The 17371-nt window shown below is 36.6% G+C and overlaps 1 protein-coding gene across 5 annotated transcripts in view; it reads left to right on the top strand.

Moving 5' to 3' along the window:
- Positions 1 to 17371, top strand: part of GKAP1 (G kinase anchoring protein 1) — a 77659-nt gene that overhangs the window by 45983 nt on the left and 14305 nt on the right. For 4 of the 5 annotated variants that reach the window (XM_036090581.2, XM_036090580.2, XM_078061263.1 and 1 more), the window contains one exon: positions 11267 to 11416. The exons of the other annotated variant lie outside the window; for it this stretch is intronic. In XM_036090581.2, coding sequence (XP_035946474.1) covers positions 11267 to 11416 — 150 coding nt within the window. The remainder of the gene's footprint in view (positions 1 to 11266; positions 11417 to 17371) is intronic. 5 annotated transcript variants of the gene reach the window in all.

Genomic DNA, 17371 nt, shown 5'->3' with positions numbered 1-17371 from the left:
TGTAAATATTCTTTCACAGGGTGTGATTTGCCTTTTTCTTTTTAAGGGTTTATTTATTAGAGAGTACGCACTCACACAAGCGGGGGGTGAGGGGCAAAGGGAGAGGGAGAAGCAGAATCCCCACTGAGCAGGGAGCCCGATGTGGGGCTTGATCCTAGGACCCTGAGATCATGACCTGAGCCTAAGGCAGATGCTTAACCCACTGAGCTACCAGGTGCCCTGACTTTTTATTTTCTTAATGTTGTCTTTTGAAACACAAAAGTTTCTAATTTTGATGAAGTCTAGTTTACCATTTTTTCTTTTATGGATTGTGCTTTTGGTATTCATTTAATAGCTCTTGCCTAACCCAGGTTCACAATGATTTATCCTAGAAGTTTTTAGTTTTAGTTATTCCTTTAAAGTCTGTGATCCATTTTTATATTGTCACAAAATACCTATAACAAAACTTACCATCTTGACCTTTTTAAGTGTATAGTTCAGTGGTATTAACTACATCCATATTGTTGTGCAGCCATCATCACCATCCATCCCCATAACTCTTTTTATCTTGTAAATATGAAAATCTATACTTACTAAATAATAACTCCCCATTCTTCTGTCCCCACAGCCCATGTCAACCACCATTCTACTCTGTCTCTGACTGACTACTCTAAGTACCTCATAAAGTAGAATCATATACAGTATTTGTCTTTTTGTGACTGCCTTATTTCACTTAGCATAACGTCTTCCAGTTTCACCCATGTTATACATTATTGCAGAATTTCCTTTTTAGGGCTGAATAATATTCCACTGTATACTTTTGCTTATCCATTCATCTGTTAGTGGTCACGTGGGTTGCTTCCATGTTTTAGCTCATGTGATTGATGCTCCTGTGAACATGGCTGTACAAATATCTGACACCCTGCCTCTAATTCTTTTGGGAATACACTCAGAAGTGGAATTGTGGATCATGGGTAATTCTACTTTTAATTTTTTGAGGAACAGCATACTGTTTTACACAGTGGTGTACCATTTTACATTCCTGCTAACAGCGTGCAAAGGTTCTGATTTCTCCACATCCTTGCCAGCACTTGTTTTCTGGACAGCACCATTCTAATGGATATGAGGTGGTAACTCATTGTAGTGGGTTTTTTTGTTGTTGTTTTTTGTTTGTTATTGAGAGAGAGAGAGCATGCACAGGCAGGCCAGGGGTAGGGCAGAGGGAGGGAGAGAGAGAATCTTAAGTGGGCTCTGCATACTTTAAAGAAGAGCTAGTATCAATGCTTCTCAAACTCTTCCCAAAAAATGAAGAGGAGAAAACATTTCCTAACTCCTTTTTTAAGGCAGCATAACTCTGCTACCCAAGCTAGACAATGACACTACATGAAAACTATAGACCAATGGCACTTATGAATATCAATGCAAAAATCCTCAACAAAATACTAGCAAACACAATTCAACAGCTAATTAAAAAAATTACACACCATGACCAAATCAACCTACAGAAAGAAAAAAAATATTTGCAAATCATACATCTGATAAGGGATTAATATTCAGAATATATAGAGAACACCTAAAACTCAATAACAGTAACAACAAAGGGGCACCTGGGTGGCTCAGTCGGTTAAGTGTCTACATTGATACTAGCTCTTCTTTAAATGTTTCATAGAATTCACCAGTGAAACCATCAGGTCCAGGGCTTTTCTTCATTGGGAGAGTTTTGATTACTGATTAAATCTCTTTAGTAGTTATAGGTCTATTCAGATTTTCTATTTTCATGATTTAGTCTTGGAAGGTTTTTGTTTCTAGGTATTTGTCCGTTTCATCTAGGTTAACCAATTTATTTGGCATGCAGTTGTTCATATATAATCCTATTTCTGTAGAACCAGTAGTAATGTCCCCATTTTCATTCGTGATTTTAGTAATTTGAGTGTTTTCTTCATCCATCTAGCTAAAGATTTGTCAATTTTGTTGATCTTTTTGAAGAACCAACTTTTGGTTTCATTGATTTTCTCTATTATTTTTCTGTTCTCTGTTTTGTGTACCTGTTCTAATCTTTATCATTTCCTTCTGCTACCTTTGGGTTTAGTTTTTTGTTCTTTTTCTAGTTCCTTAAGTTGTAGAGTTGAGTTGTTGATTTGAGATCTTACTTGTTTTTTAAGGTAAGCCTTTATAGCTATTAATTTCTCCTTAGCACTGCTTTTGCTGCATTCTGTAAGTTTTGGTATGGTGTGTTTTGGTTTTCATTTATCCCTAAGTATTTTTCTAATTTCCCTTGTGATTTCTTTCTTGATCCATTCGTTGTTTAAAACTGTGTTGTTCAATTTCTGCAATTTTATAAATTTTCCACTTTATGTTATTGATTTCTAACTCTATCCCACTGTGGTCAGAGAAGATACTTTATATAATATCTTTTAAAATCTATTGAAACTTCATTTGTGGCCCTGTATGTGGGCTGTCCTGGAAAATATCCCATGTGCCCTTGAAAAGAATGTGTATATTGTTTTTGAGAAGAGTGTTCTGTATATATTTGATAGATCTAGTTGGTTTTTTGTATTAAGTTGTTTATTTCCTTATCTTCTGTCTGGTTATTCTAATCATTATTGTGAGTGGGGTACTGAAGTCTCAATTACTACTATAGAACTGCCTATTTCTCCAATTCTGTCAGTTTTTCTTAATATATCTTTATGGCCTGTCATTACATATGTAAATGTTTATAATTGTTATATTTTCTTGCTGTATTAAACCCTTTATAATATATAATGTCTGCCTTTGTCTCTGGTAACCTTTTTTTATTTTAAAGTCTGTTCTGTCTAATAGTATAGTCACTCCTGCTCTCTTTTGGTTAATATTTGCACAGAATATCTTTTTCCATCTCCTCACTTTCAACGTATTTGTGTCTTTGGATCCCAAGAGAGTCTTTTGTAGAAACCATATAGTTGGATGTGTGTTTTTATTCAATCTGACAATATCTGTCTTTTGATTAGGGAGTTTAATCACATTTACATTTAAAGTAATTATGGATAATGAGGGACTTCTATCAGTGTGCCATTTGTTTTTTATATGCCCTATAGCTTTGTTATCCCTCATTTCCTGCATTACTGTCTTCTTTTGTGTATAGTTGATTTTTTGTAGTGAAATGTTTAAATCCCTTTCTTGTTTCCTTTTTTGTGTATATTCTTTGGCTATTTTCGTTGTGATTACCATGGGGATTACATTTAATATCCTGAAGTTATAACACTCTAATTTGAATTTATAGGAGCATAACTTTGTTAACATATAAAAACTCTGCTCCTTTACACTGCCATCCCTAGCCCTTTCACTTGTGGATGTTACAAAATTACATCTTTATACATTGTGTGCCCCAAAACATAAACTAATAATTATTTTCAGTGCATTAGTCTCCTAAATTATGTAGAAAACAAGATTTGGAGTTACAAGCCAAAAGTTACAGTAATGCTACCTTTTAACACTAATTTTTTTTTCTTTAAATGTATTAATCTTTTAAATCATGTCGAAAACAAAAAATATGATTAAATATCATTGTTACAGTAATACCAGCTTTTATAATTGCCCGTATATTTACCTTTATGTAGATGTATATTTCTCTATATGGCTTTGAGTTTCTGTCTAATGTCCTTCTTTTTCACCTTGCCAGGACTCCCTTGGGCATTTCCTGCAGAGCAGGTCTAGTGTTCGCAAACAACCTCAGTTTTTGTTTATCTGGGAATGTCTCAATTTCTCCTTCATTTTTTCTAAAGATTATATTTATTTGAGAGAGAGAGTGCACAAACAGGGGGAGGGGCAGAGGGAGAGGAGAGAATCTCAAGCAGACTCCCCGCTGAGTGTAGAGCCTGATGCGGGGCTCGATCCCAGGGCCCCGAGATCATGACCTGAGCTGAAGTCAGACGCTTAACTGACCAAGCCACCAAGGTGCCCCTCCTTCATTTTTGAAGGACAGTTTTGCCACATATAAGATAATTGGTTGAAAATTTTTTTCTTTTAGCATTTGAATATATTGGCCCATGTCTTCTGGGCTCCAAAGTTTCTGAAGAGAAATATGCTAATGGTCTTAGTAAATATCCCTTATATGTGGTAATTCACTTCTTCTCACTGCTTTTAGGATTTTCTTTGTCTTTGTCTTTTGAAAGTGTTTTTTTTTTTTTTTTTTAAGAGTTACTTATTTATTAGAGAGAGAGCTGGGAAGGGGCAGAGGGAGAGAATCTCAAACAGATTCCCTGCTGAGTACAGAGCCCAATGCCAGGCTAAATCCCACAGCCCATGAGATCATGACCTGAGCTGAAACCAAAAGTCTGACACCCAACTGACTGAGCCACCCAGGCGCCCCTTGAAGTTTTGTTTATAATGGGTCTTGGTATGGTTTTCTTGGAGTTCATCTTTAAAGATTTTTTTTTTTTTAATTTGACAGAGAGAGAGAGACAGCGAGAGAGGGAACACAAGCAGGGGGAGTGGGGAGAGGGAGAAGCAGGCTTCCCGCTGAGCAGGGTGCCCCATGTGGGTCCTGGGATCATGACCTGAGCCAAAGGCAGACACTTAATGACTGAGCCACCCAGGCACCCCTCTCTGAGTTCATCTTAACTTGGAAGCTTCTTTGCGCTTCTTAGATGTTTATACTCGTGTTTCATCAAATTTGGGAAGTTTTCAGCTACTATTTTTTAATCTTTTTTTCTATTTCATTATTTTTATTTATATTCAAGTTAGTTAACATATAGTGTAGTATTGGCTTCAGGAGCAAAATTTTGTTATTCATCACTTACATATAATACCCGGTGCTCATCACAAGTGCCCTCCTTAATGCCCATTGCCCATTTAGCCCATCCCTCCACCCACCTCACCTCCAGCAACCCTCAGTTTGTTCTCTATAGTTAAGAGTCTTCTTTTTCCTAAGATTTTATTTATTTCTTTGAGAGAGAGAACATGAGCAGGGGGAGGGGCAGAAGAAGAAGCAGGCTCCCCACTGAGCAGGGAGCCTGATGTGGGTCTCAATCCCTGGACCCCGAGATCATGACTTGAGCCAAAGGCAGACACTTAACCCAACTGAGCCACCCAGGCGCCCCAGTTAAGAGTCTTTTATGGTTTGCCTCCCTCTCTGTTTTTATCTTTTTTTTTAAAGACTTTATTTATTTATTGACTGTGAGCAGGGGGAGGGGCAAGGGAGAGGGAGAGAGAAAATCTCAAGCAGACTCCACACTGCATGTAGAGCTTGATGTGGGGCTCAATCCCATGATCCTGAGATTATGACCTGAGCCAAAACCAAAAGTTGGATGCTTACCCACCTGAGCCACCCAGGTGCCACTCTGTTTTTATCTTATTTTATTTTTCCTTCCCTTCTGTGTTCATCTGTTTTGTTTCTTAAATTCCATATATGAGTGAAATCATATGGTACTTGTCTTTCTCTGACTGACTTATTTTGCTTAGCATAATATACTCTGGTTCTATCCATGTTTTTGCAAATGGCAAGATTTCATTCTTTTTGATGGCTGAGTAATATCCCATTATATATATACCACATCTTCTGTATTGATTTATCAGTTGATGGACAATTGGGGTCTTTCCATAATTTGGCTATTGTTTATAGTGCTGCTATAAATATTGGGGTGCATGTGCCCCTTCGAATCAGCATTTTTGTATTCTTTAGATAAATACCTTGTAGTGCAATTGCTGGGTTGCAGGGTAGTTCTATTTTTAACTTTTTGAGGAACCTTCATACTGTTTTCCACAGTGGCTGTACCAGTTTGCATTCCCACCAATAGTCTAAGACTGTTCCTCTTTCTCCACATCCTCGTCAACATCTGTTGTTTCCTGAGTTGTTAATTTTAGCTGTTCTGACAGGTGTGAGGTGGTATCTCACCATGGTTTTGATTTGTATTTCCCTGATGATGAGTGATACTGAGCATTTTTGCATGTGTCTGTTAGCCATTTGTATGTCTTCTTTGGCAAAATGTCTGTTCATGCTTTCTGCCCATTTTTTTAACTGGATTATTTATTTTTTGAGTGTTGAGTTTGATGAGTTCTTTATAGATTCTGGGTACCAGCCCTTCATATGATATGTCATTTGCAAATATCTTCTCCCATTCTTTCAGTTGCCTTTTAGTTTTGTTGATTGTTTCCTTCATTGTGTGGAAGCTTTCTAGCTTAATGAAGTCCCAATATTTCATTTTTGCTTTTGTTTCCCTTGCCTCTGAATATGTGTCTAATAAGAAATTGCTGTGGCCGAGGTCAAAGAGGTTGCTGCCTGTGTTCTCCTCTAGGATTGTTTCCTGTATGTTTAGATCTTTCATCCATTTTGAATTTATTTTTGTGTATGGTGTAAGAAAGTTCAGCCACTATTTCTTAAAATATTCTCTATGTTCTTTTCTCTTGTCTCCTTCTGAGATCCGCACACTATGCATATTGGTCTGCTTGATGGTATCCTATAGGTCCCTTAGGCTCTGTTTGCTTTTCTTCATTTATTTTTCTATTTTTTATCTACATAATTTCCATTGTCCTGTCTTTAAATTCTCTGATTCTTTCTCCTGCTTGCTCAACTCTGCCTTTAATTTGTCATTTTAGCTGTACTTTTCAGCTCCAGGATTTTTTGTTGTTGTTGTTATCTTTTTAGGTTTTCTGTCTCTTGATATTTCCATTTTGTTCACACATTGTTTTCCTGATTTTCTCCACAACTTCCTTTAGTTCTTTGAGCATCTTTATGACAGTTGTTTTAAAGTCTTTGTCTCACATAACTGCTATAAGTCTTTTCAGGGACAGTTTATATTGATATATTTTTTGCCTCTCAATGTTCCATACTTCCTGTTTCTTTGAATACATTGTGATTTTTTGTCAAATGCTAGATATTTGAATCTAATAATGTGGTAACTCTGGGGATCAAAGTCTCCTCCTTCCTTGGGGAGTGGTATCTTTTATTATTTTTGTTTTTTTTATTGTTGTAGGCTGTCTCTGTTCCAAGTATGAACATGAGGTGTAAACTTAATTTCTTAGGTCTTTTCTGAGCCTTTTTCCTTGGGCATGCACAGTCACTGTCTAATTTTCCCCTTATAGGCATTTATTTTTGAATGTCCGGTTTTTAATGTCTGGCTCCCAAAAGTGAAAAAGTAAAAAATGAAGGGAGGAAAAAAGGGCACTAGCCCTTTAAATCCAGTGGAAGTCACTTCAGCTGGAGGGAGAAGGGCTTACAACAATTTGAGGAGGTACAACTACAATGGTTGCCTGCCTCTTTGTCTCTTTGGCTGCACTTCTGTGACCAGAGCGCAATCAGTTACCAGAGCAGATGCCCATTATTTGGAGGACAGGGTCCTTTTTGCCCACCCTAATTCCCATAAACTGTGCAAGCTGCTCCACAAACATTCACATAGCTGCCTGCCTCGTGGCTGAGGTTGGGGGATGAGTAGCTGCTACTGTGCTAAAAGCTAAAATTAACCGAAATGAACCTCAGTTTACCATCCACATCTTGCCCTGGAAGTTGCAAGCCTTTAACAGAGTCCAGAGTTCTAAAACAGTTACATCAGATAGATTCTGCCAGTACAGTTGTTGTCTAGAGGAGGAGACAGATTCCTGGTGCCTCTTTCTCTTCTCAGGATCCTCTCTTTGATTCATTTTTGAGTTAATTTTTGTGTATGGTGTGAAAAAAGGGGCCAAATTCACTTTTTGGAATGTGTGTATCCAGTTGTCCCAGCACCACTTGTTGAAAACACTCTTGTTTCCTTAATGAAGTACCTTATTCCTTTGTAAAAAGTAAACTGACCAGGGGCGCCTGGGTGGCTTAGTCAGTTAAGCGTCTGCCTTTGGCTCAGGTCATGGTCCCAGGGTCCTGGGATTGAGCCCCATGTTGGGCTCCCCACTCAGTGGGGAGCCTGCTTCTCCCTCTCCCTCTGCCCCTCCTCCCTGCCCATGCTCTCTCTTTCTCAAATAAATAAATACAGTCTTTGAAAAAAAAAAAAAACTGACCATAAATGTGAAGGCTTATGTCTAAACTCTCAATTATGTTCCAGTGATCTATAAGGCTGTACTTATACAAACACCCATACTGTCTCTCTCATTATATGCTTGGCACATAATAGGTGTTCAGTATTTGAGTTGTATCGAAATTGAATTGGCTCAACTTATTAAAGAATATGTGTTCTTACATTTGCCCCTTTTTTGTCTTTTTGGGGGGTTTGGAGTTGTGGGTGACTTATTTTTGCTTCTTTTCTTCCTAGTTTCTTATCAAACTGTCTTTTGAAAAATTCTGTTCTTACTCTATAAAGAAATTTTCTGCCTCACTGAAAAATACTCAAGGACAGAGTACTTTTGGGATAGGCATGCTGGTAATGGTAGTAGCCATAGAGAAACAGAGGACACTGGCTGGAACTGCACTCTTTAGAGAAGTGAAATCCAGAGACCAGTTAGTTGCCATCATGTTATTCCTTCCATAGAATCTTAGCACTCTTTTAAGCATTGTTGTATTTATTATTTAAAGTGAAATCTTACCAGAATATATTGGACATATTTAATGAAGCAGTAGACTTAGAGTTATATGTGTAGCACTTAGCAATAGAATAACTCATGGGCAAGTTACTTAACTTTAGTGAGGCCTTGATTACTTTGTGGCAAAATAATTCTTGCTCTGTCAGCCTCTTATGATGTTAATGAGAGTCAAAGTGATGCTTTATGTGAGGGCTTTTCAATACACAATGTGCTGCACAAATATTTTTAGTGTCGTTTGTTTATTAAGCAGTGATACACATTTTTGTTTCTTTCAAACACTTTCTAAGATAATATATAGGGAAAGGAACTTGAACTTTTGGGTCATTTGCTTACAAATATAATTAAAATGGGTAAAGTTTGAGCGTTATAGCTCAAGAATGTTGGACATATATGAAACTAATGAGAGTGAGAGGAATATTTTCTTCAGTCTCTCTCTTTTTTTTTTAAAGATTTATTTGAGAGAGAGAATGGGAGGAGTGGCAGAGGGAGAGAGAATCTCAAGCAGACTCTGTACTGAGCACGGAGCCCGACACAGGGTTCAGTCTCACAAACCTGAGATCATGACCTGAGCTGAAACCAAGACTCAGACACTTAACTGACTGCACCACCCAGGCGCCCCTTCAGTCTCTGTCTTTATTACAAGAAGTTGGAGAAGAAATGCTGCTTTAATTGGAGAACATGTAAAATTTCTAATTTAATGTAATTGAGTAGATTGTGATAAAATCTTGTCTCTTTATCATGGATGTGTAGAATTTATGTAAAAAACATGTTTTCAGGGGCACCTGGGTGGCTCAGTCGTTAAGCGTCTGCCTTCGTCTCAGGTCATGATCCCAGGGTCCTGGGATCGAGCCCTGCATCGGGCTCCCTGCTCAGCGGGAAGCCTGCTTCTCCCTCCCCGACTCCCCCTGCTTGTGTTCCTGCTGTTGCTATCTCTCTCTCTGTCAAATAAATAAATAAAATCTTTAGAAAATATATATGTGTTTTTTTTCAATGTAATGTACAAGATGGAGTAATACAGAGCTACAGTAATCAAGGCAGTGTGGTATGGCATAAGGGTAGACATACAGGTTGACAGAACAGAATCGAATCCAGAAAGAAACTCTTAAATTTATGGTCAATTGATTTTGTACAACAGTGCCAAGACAATTTGGTGGGGAAGGAATAATCTTCTCAACAAATAATGCTGGATATCCACATGCAGAAGAATGAGTTTGGACCCCTGGTTCACCCCATACACAAAAAAATTACTCAAAATGGATTATAGACCTAAATGTAAGAGCTAAAATGGTAAAGCTCTTAGAAGCAATTATAGGAGTAAATTTTCACAACTTTGAGTTAGGTAGTGGTTTCTTGCATAAATTGAACATTGTCAAAATTAAGAAATTTTGTAATACAAAGAACACTATCAACAATGTGAAAGGACAGAGCACCTGGGTGACTCAGTTGGTTAAACGTCTGCCTTTGGCTCAGGTCGTGATCCCAGAGTCCTGGGGTCAAGCCCCACATCAGGCTTCCTGCTCAACAGGGAGTCTGTTTGTCCCTTCCCCCGCCCCTCCCCCACTCATGCTCACACGTGCTTTCTCTCTCAAATAAATAGATAAAATCTTAAAAAAAAAACAAAGGACAACCCGCAGAATGGAAGAAAATGTTTCTAAATCATATATTTGATAAGAGACTTATATCTAGAATATATAAAGAATTCTTACAACTCAAAAGTAAAAAACAATCCAGTTAAAAAGTGGGCCAAAGATCTCAGTAGACATTTTCCCAAAAAGATAAAAAAATATCCAATAAGCACATGAAAAGATGCTTAGCACCATTAACCATCAGGGAAATGCAGCTGAAAGCCATAGTGAGATACCACTTCACACTCACTTAGGTGGCTATGATGAATAATGACAGATAATGGCAAGTGTTGGTGAGAATGTGAAGAAATTAGAACCCTCATATGCTACTGATGGGATTGTAAAATGGTGCAGCCACTTTGGAAAACTATCTGGCAATTCCTCAAAAAATTAAACATAGAGTTATCATATGTTCCAGCAGTTCTACTTATATACCCAAGAGAATTGAAAACATAGCCACACAAAAACTTGTTCTTGAATGTTTATAGTAGCATTATTCATAATAGCCCCAAAGTAGAAACCACCCAAATGTCCATCAACCAATGAACAGAGAAATAAAATATCATGTATCCATCAGTGAGATACTATTTGGTAATCAGAAATGAAGTACTGATATATGCTATAATATAGGTGAACTTTGAAAGCATTGTGCTAAGTGAAAGAAGCCAGTCACAAAAGACCACATATAATATGACTTCATTTATATCAGATATCCAGAAAAGGCAGATCTATACAGACAGAATGTAGATTAGTGTTGTGCAGTGTTGTGTTGAGAGGGGAGGTGTTAGGAAGAAATGGAGAATGACTGCTAAAAGTGCAGGGTTTGTTTTGGGGGTGATGAAACTTATTAAATTGATTGTAGTATGGTTGCACAACTCTGTATATATTAAAAACCATGGAAATGTGCATATTAAATGGGTGACTTATATGGTATATGGATAAATTTTTTTTTTTAAATCAAGCAGTACCCAACTCAAAAAAAAAAAAAAATCAAGAAAAGGACTTCTAAGAATGTGTCTCTACTGTTTATCTTCTGGAGATACAGAAGAATCACTTGGTTCATTGTCTCTTAGTTACCATTTTTCTTTCATTCTCCAGCCTTCTGGTGGCTGACTAGGTTTATTAAATGCATACACTTTTGTGTTGAATGATAGTAAATCGTAATTCATTTTTGACAGGAATTGAGTTCTCAGACTTTATCACATGATGGAGGATTCTTCAATAGACTGGAAGATGATGTTCATAAAATTCTTATTAGAGAAAAAAGAAGAGAACAGCTTACAGAATATAATGGAACAGATAATTGCGCAGCTCATGAACACAACCAGGCATGTAAAATAGAAAATTCTCTTAAAATCACAGTGAAATTAAAATGCAATTTTCCTTTTTTAAAAAAACTTAAACAGTGGAATCCAATTATGATGATATGACACTACAGTTTTAGGATATCTTAGTCATTATCACGCATAGATACTTATATTAGCAAGTATGAGGTACTCCATTCATTGAATATTTATTGATTGTGTGCTGTGTGCTAGGTACTGTTAGTCACCAGTATAGGGGAGTGGGAATACTGAGATGGGTGAGGCTGTCCTTCACTTGTACTCAGAGCAGTGGGGATAAGAGGAGACAGACCTATAGAATATCATTCAGCATGACGAAGGCTTGAGAGAGATGAATACAAATGAGGTTTTGAATAGAGAAGGTGCTAGCTCCCTCCTTGGGTGAATTGTGAAAGGTGTCTGAGGAATTGACATTTGGGATGGATGTTGGATGATGAATAAACCGTAAGCAGAGAAATGGAGGGGCCCTATGGGAAGTGTAAGAGCAGAGGCCCAGAGCTGCACAAGCCTTAGACTGAATATTCAGGAAATAGAAGGTTTTGCACTGAGATGCACAGAGTGTGTGAGGCTGGGGTAACAGGGCCAGGGAAATAGCTTGGGTTTAGATTTTGAAGGTCTTTTTAAGAGGAACCAAGAAGTTGGAATTTTAACCTGTAGACTAGGGGTTGCAAACTATTGCCCACAAGCTAAGAATGGTATTCACATTTTAAAGATATTACTCAAAAAATAAAAAAGAAAGAAAAGATCTCATCATATAGAGACCTGTAAGTCTGCATTTATTTTTCTCACCACAACTGCTAGTCTTCTGTTTTATTTACTCCTTTCTTTCTTTCTTTTTTTTTTTTTTTTTGGTCTAACTTATTCTTAAACTCTCACCCGGTCTTTACCTTATATTGACCTCTAACCCATCAATAATTGTTCTCCGCCTGAAACTTGTAGTAAGTAATTTCAGTAGTGTTCCCACAAATGCTTTCCCTTTACCTCCTTGATTTTCTCTTCTTCCCTTGTAGGTGCACAGCACTGGCTTTCACAGTATTGCCTACTTTCTCTATTCTGATTTAATTCCTGGGCTGCCAGGTGTTGCTGGAAAATATATACATATTTTAAGACAATGCTAATGTTCTGTTCTGAAAATCAGTGCAATGTAACTTTTGCCAGATCTTCATTTCTACATAACAGTCCTTTGGTTCATCTCTCTCTCTCCTTTTTTTTTTTAATTAAACTATAATAAACATACAGTGTTACATTAGTTTCAGGTGTACAATGTAACGATTCAGCAATTCAGTACAATTTGACTTTGACAGATTCCTACAGTGGCTGTTCCAAAATCTAAAAGCCCGTTTCCCATCCTTTTATTCTTCTGTGGATATTACCTCTTTGTTTCATTAAGATTGGTAAATTCAGTCACTCAACAAATTAAACACCTACTATGTTGTGTTATATAGGACACAAAAGAAGTCAGACCATTTTTATTCTAATGCAGCAGTATGATGGGTTTATAAATAACACTAACATAATTCCACATGGAAATCTATTTTCAACTTAGTGGCAGGAAATCCTTGCCTGTACAAGAAGTACTTGTGAGCTTCTTCCTTTCTAACATTGAATTAAATTTAATGTTTTCAAGTCTTGCCTTAACTTTTTGTATAGCCCGTGCGACCATGTTAACATTTATGGTTAACATATGCACTTCCTCTTTTTTCGTTGACTATGATTCTCCCCTTTGTGGTCCATATCTTTTTTTTTTTTTAAGCCATCTCAGATCATTTTTGGATAGAAAGAATTATATTCGTGTATTTCAGTAAATAGGTGTCTCAAACCCTTCGTAGAACAAATTTTGGCATATAAAAGTTCAGTTAAATGGTTAAGTAATGTTAATGATCTAGTAAGACCAAAGCAACAGTGCAGTATAGAACAAGTGTCTTTGAAATCAACCAAACCTAATAACACAAAATACAGCTTATGTAAGCTGATAAGCTACATTGGGATGAAATTACCTGCCTCTCATGTACTGTTATTAGGAGTTGCAATTAATTAGCAGTTAAGATTTAAAATTTTTATCAGAGTATGTTGTGCAAGGTACTCAATATATAATTATTTTTGTACAAGGTAGAAAATGGTGTGTCCCAAAAAGGATATATTGGTAAAGTGCCATGGTAATTCACAGGAATGGAGATCAGAGATGGCTTTCTAAGGAGAAAATGGCTTTTGAATTGGAATATAAAGAACAGTAGAATTTGAATATGCAGAGGTGAGGGAGGAGAAACTAGAATGCCATAAGTATGGAGGCAGTGAAGTATAAACAAGCCTAATTAAAACAGAAGGACCTTTGAGGAGTATAGTATAAGTTTGGTAAGTTAGGTTGGAAAAGATTGTGGAGGATTTAAAGGCCTGGTTTATGGTTTAGTCAGTAGACAGTAAAGAATTTTTGAAGGTTTTTGAGCAGAGGACCAAGTTTTATGTGATGATAATTTCACTGCAGTGCCTATGAATGAAGTTGAAGACTAGTGTTAGGAATTAGACAGTTCTCAGTATTATTAAGGGTATAGAACAACAGTAGCATACTGCTAGTGGTATAGTGTAAATCGATATAACCATTTTGGAAAACTGTTTGGTATTAACTTTTTATTTATTTTTGTGGTAAAGATGCAACAGTTTTTTTTTCAGCTTTAAAATGCACATCATAAAAAATAAAATGCATGTCATGATGATTTGATATACATAAACATTGTGAAATGTTTCCTCCCATCTAGTTAATTAACACATTTACCATCTCACATATTTATCTTTTTTTTTTTTAGAACATTTAAGTTCTAGTCTCTTAAAACACCAGTTATGCAATGCAGTATTATCAACTATAGTCACCATGGTATACATTAGATTCTCCGACCTTATTCATCTTATAGCTGAAAGTTAGGACCATTTTACCAGCCTCTCCCTTGTTCCCCTTTCCCCCAGACCCTAGCAACCAGTATTAACTTTTCAAGTTGAAGATAATAAGCAGACCATATGTTCTAGAATTCTACCCTAGATTAAACCCTGGACACATGTTCAAGAAGAATGTTCAAAACTCAGTTGTTCATAATAACAAAATCTACAGGAGAAACAAATGAGCTACAGTATACATAACAACATGAATGGATGTCAAAAACATAATGTTGATGAAAAAAGCAAGTCACCAAATAATAGTTTGATGCCATTTATATATATTTCAAAAAAAATAAATTTAATGTATTATTTAGTGATACATGTATATGCAGTAAAAGACTAACAAAGGAAGAGAATGACAATACAAAATTCGTAAAACGGGATATCCTCAGGTGGGAAGGGAAAGAGATATGATTGGGAAGGGGCACATGGGGGAATGCCAAAATTTTGGTAATGTTCAAATTCTTAATCTACCTATTGGGTTATTTTTACCTTATGTGTGTCATTATATATTTCTATTGCATATGCAAAATTTTTCATAATTAAAAAATTAGGATTTTCTCATAGTGTAGAGTGTAATGGGGAAAAGAAAAAGATTGAGACCATTTAGAAAAATACTTCTCTCTGTCTTTATCTCCTTCCTCTCTCCATTGTACTCCTTTCTCAAAGAAAGAAAGCTCTTCTTTTTGCCATGGTTAAATCCTCTTTTACTGTACATTAATATACTCAGGAATTTTTAAAGGTGAAAAATAAATCAACCCTAATTCACCCATTCTTTACATGTGGTTTCATTTTTGAATACCACTTTTCTAGGAAAATGCCACATGCATAAGTATTTTAAAAATAATTGTAACAATAAGTTATATAGTTTTGTAGCCCCTTTTGTAAACCATGCATTATATTGTCAAATCAGTACAGTGTAATTCACTTGGTCATTCATTGCCCTATTGTTGAATATTTAGGTTGTTTGGAATTGGTCACTTGATATTCATTGAACATCTTCCTATGTTTAATTTTTTATGAAATATTTTCTTGAAACAAATTCTTTTTTTTTTTAAGATTTTATTTTTTTAAGTGATCTCTACCCAACATAGGGCTTGAACCCATAACCCTGAGATCAGGAGTTACATGCTCCACCGACTGAGCCAGTCAGGCGTCCCTTCTTGAAATAAAATATTTTTAAAGATTTGTTTATTTATTTGAGGAGGGAGAGAGAGAGAGAGTACACACAAGTGGGGGGGAGGGGCAGAGGAAGAGGGGAGAGAGAATGTCAAGCAAACTCCTCGCTGAGTGCAGAGCCTGACATGGGGCTCAATCCCACGACCCAGGATCATGATCTCAGCCAAAATCAAGTGTCGGACACTTAACTGACTCAGCCACCCAGGTGCTCCTTGAAAAAATTCTTAAAAGATAGTAATTGAATCAAAGGATGTAAACATCTTAGTATCAACATTGTCTTCTAGAAGCAGGGTATGAGCTTACTAAATTGTCCACAACTTCACCAGCATTGGGTAGATCATCCACTGCTGATCTTATGGACTTCACAGCTCTGTTTTATTAATTGCCTCTGTATATCTTGCTCTTTTGCTCTGTTGATACCTATTTTCACTATGCCCAAACTCATGCCCATCATTTACTCCAAACCAAGCATGTTGCTTGACTTCCATGATTTCTGTTTTTGGTTCTGTCATTTTATCCAGATATCCAGACTCCAAACTTCCTTTTTCACTTTTCTGTTTTTCAAGGTCTGGGAGTTTTTATTGAAATATTTTTCAAATCTCTCTTCTCTTCCATTTTCACGAGCACTTTTCTAATTTAGGTCCTCATTATCTCTTACTGGTATTATTTCAGTAATTTTTAACAACTCTTTTTGCCTCCTGCCTTCTAATGCTAGGAGTAATTTCCCTTATACACTGCTATCAAATGACTTTTAAAAAAGCATGACTTCCATCATGCCACACCAAGTCCTTAAACCTCAATGTCCATTGAATCAAGTACAACATCCTTGACCTGATACGTAAGGTCCTCAGGCTCTGCTTTTCAAACTGAGAGTTCTACCTCATTTAACCAGTCCAGAAATCAATTTAGTAGGTTTATAGATAGGTAGTAGAAAAATACAATAGATAATAGAAAAAAAAGAAAAGAAAAATGTCGAGTATATGACATCTATCTATTCATATTTTATAAAATTTGTTTCTGTGTGTATATGTACACATACACAGAATACACACATAAGTACATATACATACACTGACATGTGTGTATTCTGGGTCATGATCTAAAACATTCCTTAATGTGGATCACTGTCAAATAAGTATAAAAGCATTGTTCTGTTGTGTAGTTTCAACCTAATTAACTTTAGCCATATTCTTTCCCAGATTTTCTCCTGGCTAGAGTAAAGCACACCTATCACAGAATGCTCGATCTCCCCCATCTTTGCTCAAGGTTCATGTCACTTGTCATCTTCTCCCTGAAGCTTTCTCTCACTGCCCCAGCCCAAACACCAAACACAGAAGATCTGGATGTGATCTTTCCTTCTTTTTTTAACCCCACAGCATTTTGTTTTTCTCATGGCACATTTCATGCACGTTTTTATTATCATTCTTAACAGATTACAAATCCTTTGTGGTCATGGACTTTATCTTGTACATCCTTGTATCCTCATTTTAGTATATAATATTTTCTACTTAGAAGATATTTTTTCAATTTATTAATTGAAATATAGGGCTTTATAAAAATGAATGCACATTAGAACTATGGTTTTCTGTTTTTAAAAAGTGATCTTTGTTGTCTTTTTTTAAAGATTTATTTATTTTAGAGAGAGTATGTGAGTGGTGGGGAGGGAAAGAAGGAGAGGGAAAGAGAAAATCTCCAGCAGACTCCCCACTGCCCGCAGAGCCTGTCCCGGGGCTCGATCCCAGGACCCTGAGATCATGACCTGAGCCGAAACCCAAAGTCAGATGCTTAACCAACTGAGCCACCCAGGCGCCCCTTTTTAGTCATCTTTTTTTT

The sequence above is a fragment of the Halichoerus grypus genome, chromosome 14 (genome assembly GCF_964656455.1).
Source record: "Halichoerus grypus chromosome 14, mHalGry1.hap1.1, whole genome shotgun sequence".
NCBI lineage: Eukaryota > Metazoa > Chordata > Mammalia > Carnivora > Phocidae > Halichoerus > Halichoerus grypus.
Note: the sequence above shows the minus strand (reverse complement) of the source record. Positions and strands in the feature narration are given on the sequence as shown.